The 13,232-nt window shown below is 35.6% G+C and overlaps 2 protein-coding genes across 3 annotated transcripts; one reads left to right on the forward strand and one right to left on the reverse strand.

Moving 5' to 3' along the window:
- Positions 1 to 300: 300 nt before the first annotated feature.
- On the forward strand, positions 301 to 5,868 carry LOC107461018 (aminopeptidase M1). The gene is given in 18 exon segments (XM_016079442.3): positions 301 to 593; positions 813 to 958; positions 1,356 to 1,458; positions 1,601 to 1,787; positions 1,863 to 1,956; positions 2,272 to 2,425; positions 2,542 to 2,811; positions 3,011 to 3,124; positions 3,322 to 3,504; positions 3,590 to 3,881; positions 3,967 to 4,088; positions 4,181 to 4,278; positions 4,521 to 4,698; positions 4,774 to 4,888; positions 4,978 to 5,045; positions 5,158 to 5,232; positions 5,326 to 5,403; positions 5,499 to 5,868. Coding segments are annotated over 18 exon segments (2,679 nt in total). The 5' UTR covers positions 301 to 377; the 3' UTR covers positions 5,685 to 5,868.
- A 1,093-nt stretch (positions 5,869 to 6,961) lies between these two features.
- On the reverse strand, positions 6,962 to 11,392 carry LOC107461019 (protein phosphatase 2C 50). Of its 2 annotated transcripts, none has more exons than XM_016079443.3 (5): positions 11,225 to 11,392; positions 9,303 to 10,624; positions 8,896 to 9,213; positions 8,698 to 8,803; positions 6,962 to 7,751 (listed from the first exon to the last, which is right to left on the reverse strand). In XM_016079443.3, the coding sequence occupies exons 2-5, from the start codon at positions 10,203 to 10,205 to the stop codon at positions 7,417 to 7,419; spliced, it is 1,662 nt and encodes a 553-aa protein (XP_015934929.1). In that variant the 5' UTR covers positions 10,206 to 10,624; positions 11,225 to 11,392; the 3' UTR covers positions 6,962 to 7,416. The 2 variants fall into 2 exon arrangements, with proteins under 2 accessions (XP_015934929.1, XP_020984608.1); XM_021128949.2 differs by having other exon boundaries at positions 11,128 to 11,378.
- Positions 11,393 to 13,232: the final 1,840 nt, after the last annotated feature.

The raw sequence follows: 13,232 nt of genomic DNA on the forward strand, positions 1-13,232 counted from the left end.
AAAATTTTAAAAATTATTTTACATTTTACTTTTTGGATCAAATTAAGAAAAAAATTATATTGTCTGATGGAGATAAATAAAAAATTGTTTAATATTATAAAATTTTACGGATTAAAGCGTCCGATTAAAAAAACATATAATATAATTTTTTTTATTTTTGTCTTTTAAAGTATAATATAGATTTTTTTTTTTTAAATCCTGAGATAAATAGAAGACAAGGTGGCGTTTAGAGAAGGAAACACGACGTCGTGTTTAAGCGAAGTTCAATAGAAGAAGCCATCTGTATAAATACGCATTCCACTTCACAGTGGAAGTGTCACTCACAAGTTAGAAGCCGAATCTGAGAGTGAAACAGAGCAAGAGAAGAAAAGAAGAAGATGGATCAATTCAAAGGCCAACCTCGTCTTCCCAAATTCGCCATTCCAAAACGCTACGACATAAGACTCAAACCGGACCTCATTTCCTGTCGTTTTGCTGGTTCTGTTGCCGTCGACCTTGACATCGTCGCCGCCACCTCTTTTATCGTTCTCAATGCCGCCGAGCTCACCGTCGCTGCCGGTTCCGTTTCGTTCACGCACCGTGACTCTTCGAAGGTTCTTGAATCTCTCTTTAAACTCTTCTTGTTTTCCCCGACTAACGAAACAAATGGTCAACTCTTGTTCTGTTCTCGATTATCCCTACCACCTGTTTGTTATAATTAAACTCATTCCTTTGCCTCATTTTAAGTTGATAAATACGCAACTCTCGTATTCATTAGGATATTTTAGTGTGTTGATCTTGATCATGTAGAAAAAAATTGCATGTGTATGCAGGTGATCAAGCCTTCGAGAGTTGAGTTGTTCGAAAGTGATGAGATTTTGGTGCTGGAGTTTGCAGAGGCGGTTCCGATTGGGTTGGGTGTGTTGGCCATTCAATTTGAAGGAATCTTGAATGATAGAATGAAAGGGTTTTACAGAAGGTATGTGCGTTGTTTCTTGTTAGGTTTTCTTCGTTTTTCATGGGTTTCCAAAGGGTGAAAAATTCAACTTGAACTATGCTTGAGTTGCATGCATTTTGATCACTGACTAAATTGAAATTGATCGTTTCATGACCTTACTTGGTAGTAACAAGCAACGTTGTTCAAGTCAATGTCCTGTTTTCCTGATATTTTTTAGAGAAATGTTAGGGGAACACCTTGTATCAATATTAGTCAACACTTCAGACCAACACCTTATTTTTATACAATTAGAATTTAGTACTTAGTGTTTAGAGTGTTGACCAAGTGTTGGAAAAAAATGATAAATTTTGTTGGTCATGTATCATTGCTCATTTCTTTTTTATGATTATTTGTTATGGTTATTTTTTCATGCATGCAGTACCTATGAGCATAATGGTGAGAAGAAGAATATGGCAGTCACACAGTTTGAACCAGCTGATGCCAGGCGATGCTTTCCTTGCTGGGATGAACCTGCATGCAAGGTCCTACTTTGCACATCTTCTCCCTTAAATTGACCTTTCGTCTAAGCACTCATAAGGGTAGAATATTTTATTGTTGCAACAACACACTGAGGTGTGCTTTCGAAGTTGGCCTGTGTTCCATCATAGATGTTTGATTTTGCAGGCTACTTTCAAGATCACTTTGGATGTGCCTTCTGAGCTTGTTGCTCTGTCTAACATGCCTGTTGTGGAAGAAAAAGTAGATGGAAGTCTGAAAACTGTTTCATATCAGGAATCTCCAATCATGTCTACATATTTGGTTGCTGTTGTTGTTGGTTTATTTGATTATGTGGAAGATCATACATCCGATGGTAAAACTTCTTTTTTTTTCCAGGTGTTGTTAGCCCTGACTTCTCTATTCTTAATGAAATCTAACATTTTGACAGGGGTCAAAGTTCGAGTATATTGTCAAGTTGGCAAGGCAAACCAAGGGAAATTTGCACTACATGTTGCTACGAGAACTTTGGAACTATACAAGGAGTAAGTAGTGTGGAACCGTTAAATCATTTGTTTCTTAGACGGGAATGTTATCAGAAATGATTCAGAATTCAATTTCTTTCAAATTCCACTAATTCACCTTGTAGGTGCAAAACATGCAACTGTTTTTAAGAATTTATGTTGTTGTGTTCTTCATGCAAAGCATGGTCATCCTGCTCGTATCATTTTCAGAATGGGCAACATAAGTGTATAATATGCTAAGTTTGTTTCCATGTCAGTCCATTTGCTTGACTGCTGTTGTGGGCATGTTGGCATCATTTTTTATTCAATAGTCAACTAACTTTGATAATTCAACAGCTATTTTGCCACACCCTACCCTCTACCAAAAATGGATATGATTGCAATCCCTGATTTTGCTGCTGGAGCCATGGAAAATTATGGTTTGGTTACATATCGCGAAACTGCTTTGCTTTTTGATGAGCAGCATTCTGCTGCTGTTAACAAGCAGAGGGTAATCATCCTATTCATAATGATGCTATAATCTTGACAACTTGAGTTTCTTTTGCTCTATGTAAAATGACATTGTTTGCAACTCGAGGAAAACTTATCTTTTTGGTTGCCATTAAGGTTGCGACTGTTGTTGGCCATGAACTGGCTCACCAGTGGTTCGGTAATCTTGTTACAATGGAGTGGTGGACGGATCTATGGCTGAATGAGGGGTTTGCAACATGGGTAAGTTGTGTTGTGTCATAGATCCATATATTGTTGTCATTCCAGAGTCTGCTTGTCAATTTTCTTTGTTTTCACTTTTTTTGTTTCTTTAATTTTATAAGTTAACTAATTGAATCTACTGAGGGTCTCAGGTTGGATGGGCTTGCAGAATCCCACCCAATTGAGGTATTGTATCATTTAATCTGTCAGCCTTTCTTTAATGTGGTTAAGTTTATCTTACATTGGATTTTTATACACGGACTAATTACATGTAGCGTAATTCTTTGTATTGTTTGTTACATCAATCTAAAAAGAAGTTTTGGGTAATCCTTGGTTAACAAGTTTATAGTTTGTCTTACGAGTTTTATATAAATTTTATTTGCAGGTAGAAGTAAATCATGCTGGCGAGATTGATGAAATATTTGATTCAATAAGTTATAGAAAAGGTGCATCTGTAATTAGGATGCTGCAAAGCTATCTTGGTGCTGAAAGCTTTCAGGTCACTATTCTCATTCCACAAAAGGCTATAGTTTGAATGCAATAAATCAGTATTCTCATTCCATAAGACAGACCATATGCATACTGTAAATTCTTACAAGTATACTATATATGCGAAATTAGTGAAATGTATGTTTCTAGTATTTTTATATGAAGTTACTCAAATTGCTTTTATATATCACTTATTCATGTAACCAGAGGTCTTTAGCTTCGTATATTAAAAAGCATGCTTATTCAAATGCCAAAACTGTGGATCTATGGAATGCACTTGAGGAGGGATCTGGCGAACCTGTCAACAAGTTAATGAGCTCGTGGACAAAGCAGATGGGATATCCTGTTGTATCAGTTAAAGTCAATAATCAGAAACTGGAGTTTAATCAGGTTTCTTGAGTTCTTGATTATGATTACTTTCAGCGTGAAAAATCCATTACATGTGTTGTGACCTAGCTTTGCATTTAATTGGTAGTCGCAATTCTTGTCAAGTGGTGCCAACGGAGAAGGACAATGGGTTGTTCCAGTAACACTGTGCTTTGGCTCATATGATGTTCGCAAGAATTTCCTGTTGCAAGCAAAATCTGAAGCACTTGACATTAAGGAGTTAGTGGGTTCACAGATTGCTGGAGATCAAGTTGCAAATTCTTGGATTAAAGTTAATGTGGATCAGACAGGTTTCTATAGGGTGAAATATGACGAGCCTCTTGCGGCTAGACTTAGATATGCCATAGATAAACAGTTATTATCTACAGCAGACCGATATGGTAAATTGGAAATTATCTAAGGCAATTTATTTTTTATGGTAGAAAAGGAAAAGATACTTAACCTGTGAGTAATTTACTGTGTCAGGAATTTTGGATGATTTATTTGCACTTTGTATGGCTCGCCAAGAATCATTAACATCGTTGATAAACTTGATGGGAGCTTACAGAGGGGAAGTTGAATATATTGTGCTTTCAAACTTGATTTCTGTAATGTTATCTACCTAGTCTTGCGTTTTCTTACTTAAAAATTTATTTTTATTTTATTTTATAATCTAATTCCAATTCTTTAATTTGTGCAGATTAGCTATAAAGTCAGAAGGATTGCAGCTGATGCAGTACCAGACTTGGTAGATTATTTCAAGCAATTCTTTATTAACCTTTTCCAATACACTGCGGAGTAAGTTTGACATAGATCCTGGAATATTTTGTTTCAATTAATTAAAATATATTAGTAGTGTTTGCTAGATAGAGGTCATGCTTGTATAATGGTAATGTTGCTTGTGGTAGTGTGGATAGCCTAAAAGAGGTTCAGCTTGTCTGTTTACATAGTCAATATTAACTTTGTCCGTTGATAACTGGTTTTTCTATCTTGTGTTTCAGATTTTAACTTCTTAACCCTCTTGTATATTGTCCCTGCAGGAGGCTTGGTTGGGAACCTAAACCAGGAGAAAGTCATCTCGATGCAATGCTGAGAGGAGAAATTTTGACTGCTTTAGCTCAGTTTGGACATGATCCGACTCTAGAAGAAGCAAACAAGCGTTTTCAGGCATTCTTGAATGACAGAAATACACCACTTTGTTCACCTGATATAAGAAAGGTTAGCTGCAGTTTCATTGGAATTCTGAAACCCTTAACGGACTTCTGTTGATGATTATTGTAAAATTGTTGGCAGGCAACATATGTGGCAGTAATGCAACAGGCAAGCAAATCCAACCGATTGGGTTATGAATCCCTTCTGAAAGTATATAGAGAAACTGACTTAAGTCAAGAGAAAATACGCATTCTGGGTAATAATAATACATAATCTATGAGTGAGAATTAGCATAACATTACTTTTCTGAGTCAAAGCATACCAATATCTTGAATGTGTTTGTAGGCTCCTTGTCTGATACACCTGATCCGGATCTAGTTCTTGAAGTTCTTAACTTCATGCTGTCTCCTGAGGTATCTAATTGCAAATACTAAGTCAGTTCATGTCAACTCATACATTAAAAACCAGGTAAATGGTTATATATAAATACTGGAGATTGATTGATATGTTGGTTTATCTGGTCAGGTCCGTAGCCAGGACGTGATTATGGGGCTTCCTACTAGTCCGGAAGGACGAGATGTAGCCTGGGAATGGCTTAAGGTAAGGAACACATCACAACCAATAGGTTTTGGAATTGTAGGTAGACCAAACCTTGGATTTAACACTCATCGTCTTAACAATTTCCCTATACAGGAAAACTGGGAACGCATATTGAAGACATATGGCTCTGGATTTTTGATAACTCGGTTTGTCAGTGCAGTTGTCTCACCGGTTTGTTCGCTGTGTCCCTCTATAATGCTTTGTTTGTTCTATTGATTTTCTTAGCACATTTAGTAATTGGATCATTTCGTTGATCATGGGTGCAGTTTGCTTCCGCTGAGAAAGCGAAGGAAGTAGAGGAATTCTTTGTTAGCCATGGTACACAGTCAATTGCTAGGACGTTAAAGCAGAGTCTGGAGAGGGTTAACATCAATGCAAACTGGGTTCAGAGTGTTAAGAACGAGAACAACCTTGTTGATGCTGTCAAAGAGTTGGCATATAGGAAATACTAGCAGTGAGCTTCACTGCTTCTTCCTCCATTCTCTGAAAAGTTTCAGAGTTTCTCAATGTTTGTGTTACTGCTGAGCATGTTAACAAGTTAAGTTGTTCTATATTCGAGTCTTCTTATTCACACTTAAAGTTGGACTTTCTGGGAGTTTCTTTGTTATTAATGCATGAGACCGTTGATTTAAACTAGTCTTCTGTTTTCTTTAAGGAGTCTTGCCAAGTACTTTTCTTTTCCCTTTTTTTTTTTTTGGAATTCTGTGATCACAAAATTGCGGCTCCCGTGTCCCTACTCTATCCTCCTAGAACATTTGTTAAATAATTTTGTTTTTTAAATATAAATATATGTGATGCGATTTTTCAAGAAACAAAACAAATGCTTGAAATATTAATATTTAGAATTTTGATTTTATGGATAAAGCAATTTGATGAAAGGGGTAAAATTTAACGACAACCTTTGCGTGGACAGTTGAGAAGTCATTGTCTCCCAGTTTTCATTGAAGGCAAAAACATGACAGCGCAACACTCAGGCAGACACGTAGGACCTTTTCGTTTGTCTTTGCTCGCGGCAATCGGAATCAGAAGAACTTCGAGGTTGAGATATTTATTGGAGCCATCAAATCACAACCATAAAAAAACTAGGTTCAATCAGCAGAATTATATTCGCAGATGTGTAAGCATCTTGAAACTTTGCTACCTGCTTTCGTGAAGCAACAACAAAGCTTTAGTCAAAACGATAAAATATCTGAAATTCATGCATAGTGGAAAGCCACATGCACAGGTTCAGAATCCCATAACACCAAGTTCATTTTTGTTTTATTTTTCATGCCTAATTCCAATTTTTAATATAAAATCAACTGTTACGCGAATTTTCACCTTTAAATAAACTTAGGAGGTAGAACTTTTAACCAGATTACAAATTAAACTTCCATGATACTCCGAATTAACATTTTTTATAACAAAAAATTAAAGGTGAAAACTCAGGTGCAGTGGACTTCACGTGAAGTTAATAGCTGAGAACCGTTAAATAAAAATTTAATCAAATCAGTCAAATTATCTAACAATGTGAAATCAACTGTATCTGAATTTTCACCAAAATTAAAAGGGGATTTTCACAAGGTAGGTTGTCGGTCGGTTTTCGCCATCATTATTATTGCAGTACAACCACTGAATTGGGGCATAGCAATTGATATCAACGTGTCACCGACATTACTTTATTGTGTAGGTTTCATATTCCTGAATTCTATGGGACCAAAAAAAGGGAGAAAGAAATTACATAACAAGATGAAAAAATCACAATGCCAATTAGCTACCACTTTTTCTTCTTTATAAACAACAGAGACTAAAACAATATTCAGTAAAACATCTCACCGAGCATTTCACACTCGGAGGCATAATAATGAATACAATATGCTGACACGGATATGTCAAAAGGCATTGGAATTTGTCTCCTATTCATACAATAATCAGCTAAGATTTACATAGCCCCAATGTGGCACAATTGTAAAAGGAGACTCTTTTGATCAGTTGACAGTTTTTCTAAGGGGAAAGAGACAGGGAAATGGATGCTGTATATAGTACACAGTTCTATTCTTAAATCCAAGAAGATGCCCAAATAATAAGGGGGGAAAAAATTAAAGGGCAAAGCTATTATATATTTTTGGATTATGTTTAAGCTTTTCTTCTATATAGTACAATGATCATCTTCAAACACCCAAGTTTTGGGGTTGAAAGAAGATGTCATGTCTTGCTCTTGAATTTTCTTTGAGCTTTTAAGTCCACCACAATTACTGTGATGTTATCTTTGCTTCCCTTCTGTAGGGCACGGCTCGATAGGTACTCTGCAGCCGCTTGTGCTGCAGGATCAACTCCCTCTCCCCTTTCTGGTGGCAGTGTCAGGCCATTTTTCTTGTGCCAGAGAAGTATTCGCTTCCTAGCTAGGTCGCACACCTCTTCATTCGTCATGACATCCCACAGGCCATCACTCGCCAGAATGAGGCATTCGTCGTCTTTCGTCCGGGGAAGAAACGTAACTTCCGGCTCCGGAATGATCCATGGCTTCAAATATCTATCACCTGAAAATCGCAGCACGTCACACACAAACAGCATAAGATGAACCGGAAAGAACATTCGTCAACATAAAATCAGAAAATAGATGTTTACAAGCATAGGTTCCAACTTCCAAAACTACTGACAGAAAAGAATATCATCGAGAAATCCGACTTCCAAACTGGCCTTGAAACCAAGACCATATACAGACCAATCAAATCACCAGTGGCTTCCATAAGTTGGCACACAACGTAGCTAATGAATACATCCTTTTTTTTTCTAGATATAAAGAATGGGGGGAACAAGTGTTCTCATTATGCTGAAGAGTTTCAGCCTAAAGGAGAGGCAGTAGGCTCTAACTTCAGAACTGAATTTAACAGGTTTTGGAAGAACAATCAAATTCCCTACATGCCAGCCTATCATGGCAAGTTCAATGGGGTGTCTTAGGGGAAGGTTTCTCACACTATTTTTTTCCCCGTAAATTTTTAAACTCTCGTCGAATCACTCTCTTCATATCATTCAACATCCCTCATCCAAACAGACTCAAGTAGTTTCTAGGATGAACCTAGGATATTGCAACATAATGGCAGAAGAACTTCACATGCATTAAATGAACTCAACACTATGTTTTGCGATGGGATAAGTGCAATAAATGCAAACATAAAATAAATTTTTATTTATAAACATTCCAATTAAAAAACTATTAGATGCTATAAAAGCTAACCTACCAGGCTACTCCTATGCTATGTTGCCTCAACATCACATTGATTTAAAAGCCTATATTAAATTTCACTATCTGTGTATGGACATAATTTCACTAGCTGACCACTTTTTCATTCATAACATAAATAAAGATGCTAAAATTAACAGTGGATTGATAAAAAGGATATCCTTCTATAATTAGCCAACCTCACAGAAAGGCTTCCACATCAGAAACTCCTAAATTAAGTACAGTTAAGGTTAAGGACATACCGATAGATCGTGACATTGCAAGGACACCAAATACACGATGACCATTCCACTGGATCACCTTCCCTCCTGCTGCCTCAATTCTTGCGTATTCATCATCTCGATTGGGCTACCACAAAAGAAACAGAAATCAATTTCTTTACATCAGTTTAAACCTCAACAAGTCAAAGGAGATAGAAGAATACAATAGATGAAACTCACTTTATGGTCAACAGATAAAGCCATGGGCTCTTTGCCACGGCACAAAACTGCTCTTGAATCACCACAGTTTGAAACAATGATATGAGATGAACAGATAGCAGCAACAACTGCAGTTGATCCGACAGTCTCCGGTGCAACAGGTTCATTGTTAACTTTTCCCCCAACTTCAGCATCAACCTTCAAAAAGCAATTGGTGAAAGCTTTTTTCCATTGATCTTGACAATCATCCTTGCTACTTCCAACTCTTAGACCTTCCTTGACTAATTCTATTTCCTCTGCCAACGCCAAATGCATACGCTCACGACAATAGTTTGCCACCTGAACGAGAAAGGCAAGCTCTCAATGTGGAGTTCCCCAGAGAAAACCCTAAACTTTTGGACATAAGAAAAAAAAAAAAAAAACTTTACCTGAGAGCCACCATGGCCATCATAGACTCCAAAGAAATGAATTGTTTGCTGACTCAAACTTTTATTCAGTCCATCGATTACCCTATCACCAATTAGCATTTCAATAGGAATCTTCATGAATCGGGGTACTGTTGCAAATGCGTCTTCCATCTCGGGTCTTTTTCCACACAAAGATATAAATCCCCAAAGCGGGGTACAGTCCAATTCAAAAACACTTCGACCACCTGTTCCAGCCACCGCTTTTTCTAGCGGTAGCTGATGAAGAACAACTGTAGTAGGCTTTGTGACAGATCCAACTACTGCCTCTTCTTCAAGGCTCACCGTTACAGCAAGGGGTTCACTCATAATATCTGCCTCATAATTGGACTCCCCTAAATCAGCAGCCCTGGCAACAGCATCAACAGCGCACATGCTCTTTCCTATGTCTACGGAACTTCTTGTTCCTAAATCCGGATTGGCCTCCGAATTGATGAACTCATCTCCACAAATACTACTGTTCTCACTGGCTGCTGAAAGAGAACAGGAGCTATCAATAATTGGATCACCTTCCAATGATAAGGTATCATCCTCCTCGATTTCTGGGGTTGAAGCTTCATCACCACCAACCAAAGTGCTTTTATTCTGGGATATCATATCATCCAGAGGAATTTCTCCTTCACTTCCCTTTTTTGATGGTTTGACTGTTGCACTACCAACTTCATCCTCAAGATTGCCACCATTATGATCCTCATTAGAGCCTATAAACGTTTCAGTAGAAACCGCTGTTACAGAATTACTTAACAACCCCGTATCAGTCATCAGCTTAAGTCTAGATACATCCATGTGGGTAGCTATGGTTGGCTTATCACACACCGAATTACCTACTGTTAATGGCACTGCAACCGTAGTCGACATCTCCTCCATCAGAATTCTTATCCAGGCAGTACGAAAAGTTACCCTCCCACCCTTTTGATACTACACAACCCTTCATATTTCAACTAATTGATTGCCAGCTTTACTGATTGAAAATGATCTTGGAATGTGAAGCGTGGACTTTAATAGATCACTTTCCATGTCTAAGAAGCCTTATAAGGCCAAGGATGGAGGCAATTCAGTCTGTGCAAAGCATGGGCTAGTTAAAAGGTGGTGAAAGTGAAATGGGGAATAGTCAGATCTGGTCAACAACAACGGATCCTAACTTCCATTTGTGGAAATTTTAACCAAAAATAGCTAAACTACATGCTTTTCAAACATAATCATATCCTTCTCTGGATTCTTCTCGGTCTAGCCCCCCAATCAACTCTAGTGAGGGAGAGAAACAGCTTGAAAGAACCAAACTTTATCTGCAAAAGAAAACAGATTGAGCTCAAAAAGAGTAAATAAAACCCCACCAAAAGAAAGTGGAAGAAAAATAGAAATTACCCAACTCTCATTATCTCTAAGCACAAGAAAGAGAGGAAAAAGTCATGAGAAAGAAACCCAGCAAAAAAGCACAGTCTCAAGAATCACATGGATGGCCAAAAAAGATGGCACCCTTTTTTCCACATAACACTATGAGTTGCCTGGATCTAAGGCAACACATCTCAGCCCCTTCTAATAACAATAATTACAAAGTGAAATGAATGAAAGGGTAGAAAGAAAGAAAGAAAGAAAGAAAGAAAGAAAAAGAGAATAGACAGAAGAAAAAACAGGATTCACTACCTAATTTTGTCAACCGTGTATGTGTAGGGTCTTGTTCCTTCTTTCCCTTATCTACTACTCACTCCTCACTTTCACACCCAAAACCCACGGATTGAACAAGTAACAAGGCATCAACAACCCCAAAAAGTAAAGAATTCATTTTTACCTCAAAAAATTGGATTTTGTTCATCATAAACATTCAATGATAATCAAAGCTGAGCCATGATAATTTCTTCCAATACGATATAAAAGTATGAGCTTACCTGCGTTCAGTGGGTGAGTGGGGTGTTGAGACTTGGAAGCGCGAGAAAGGAAGTGGAGAAGATTAGAAGAAAGAGACGAAGAAGAAAAACAAAATTAAAAAAAAAATGACCCAGCTTAAAAAAATTGGAACTTTTTAATGGGAGAAAAGAAAAAAAGAAGGGTTTGAAAAAGAGAAACGGGGCAATTGAGAAAGAAATAAAAAAAAAAAAAAAAAAAAAAAAGAAAAGAAGTGTGTGTTGAAGGCTTGAAGTTGAAGGAGAGAGAAAGAGGGACAGATGTCAATTCTTGAAGGGCACATTAAAGCATCTCCACCCATCCATCCATTCACTCCACTTTTCATCATCCAATCTAATCTTCACCAATTTTTATTTCCTCCAAACGGAATCATAGTGTGTATTGTTAGTCGAAAACTTAGATAAAGTCGATTTTAAGTAAAATTGATATTTGAGAGTTGTTAAATAAAAATTTATTTAAATTGTTTAATGATTTTTAAATATCAACTTCAGGTGAAGTCAACTGCATTTGAATTTTCATCATATTATTATTATCTAATGTAACCATGACCATGCTATGTTATCTTTTGCTATTTTACTAAACTACTACTTTATATAGTTTCATTAATGTATAATCTCACTTCAAAAATAATGTGTACTATACTAGTACTACCAGTTAATTTACCATTATTCTTTTTATACACACATTCCTAGAAGTTTATGTATAAATTGAGCCACTTCCATTATTGCTTAATTTTGGTCTTCTTTTATGGACATCAATGGAACCTCTTAACACAAATGGAAGTTCTTTTTCAAAGAAGTTGACTTATTTATTTATCCATCTTTCTGTTCTTTCTATGCATAGTGTAATTTAAAGGATTATCGTTCTTGAGAGTTCTTAATCCAATTAAGAAAGAAACGGAAAATAGAATGATTTAGTATCTAGTATTTTTATCCGTAATAATATTATAGGAATATAATTTTTTAAAAATTACGATTTATTTTATTCTGCATGTCGCAAGATATTTATAAAATCAAATTACTTTTACAAAAAAAATCGTAGGTTGACAAAAGTTTATGGCTAAAAAGACCAAAGTCTCTGTAAATAAAAAATCAAATAACAAAATTTTTAGTTATTATTTTAATATAAAAAGTCTAATTTTTTATTTAAATTATATTATTTTGTTAATTTTGTTTTTTGTAGAACAAAAAGTAGAAAAAATAGAGAATGAGAGAAAAGAAAGAGAAAGATAAAGATGAAGAATAAGAGTGAGAGTGAGAGAGTTTGTTAATTTTGGAAGAAAAATTTTATTTTAATTGTAATAAAAATATATCGGATGACATATTTTGATTTGTCAAATTACTAATATAAAATATAAATTATATATAGGGTGAAAATGGTATAGAGAAATAGATAATGGAGAGAGGTAGATGATAGAATTTAGGAAGGGGATTTATTAATTTTGGAAAAAAATATGTTCTCTCAATTTTAATAAGAGAGTGTCATGTAACACATTTAATTATTAAATTAGATAGTAATATATGATACATAATATAGGTACATTTTAATTTCAATTTTAATATTTCAATTTTAATTTTAATACAATTAAAGAATGTCATGATGTACATTTTGATTTTCAAATTAGTAATTAGTCATTGATATTGATAATGATATATAAAATAAATAGAGTCGTTGAAGGAATGAGAGAGATAGAGAAAAGAAGAAGGAGGATGGGAGAACTCTTTAATTTAGGAGAAAAAATTTGACTTTAATTGTAATAAGGGAATGACATATGGCATATTTTGATTGTAAAATTAGTATGGAAGAGGGAAGAATTTTTCTTAATTTTAGAAGGAAATATGTATTTTCAATTATAATGAGGGAATGACATATGATATATTTTAGTTGTAAAATTAGTAAGAAGTAGAAGAGAACTCCTTAATTTAAAAAAAAAATTTGATTTAAATTACAATAAAAAAATAATATGTAACATATTTTAATTATAAAATAATA

The sequence above is a fragment of the Arachis duranensis genome, chromosome 8 (genome assembly GCF_000817695.3).
Source record: "Arachis duranensis cultivar V14167 chromosome 8, aradu.V14167.gnm2.J7QH, whole genome shotgun sequence".
Lineage (NCBI taxonomy): Eukaryota > Viridiplantae > Streptophyta > Magnoliopsida > Fabales > Fabaceae > Arachis > Arachis duranensis.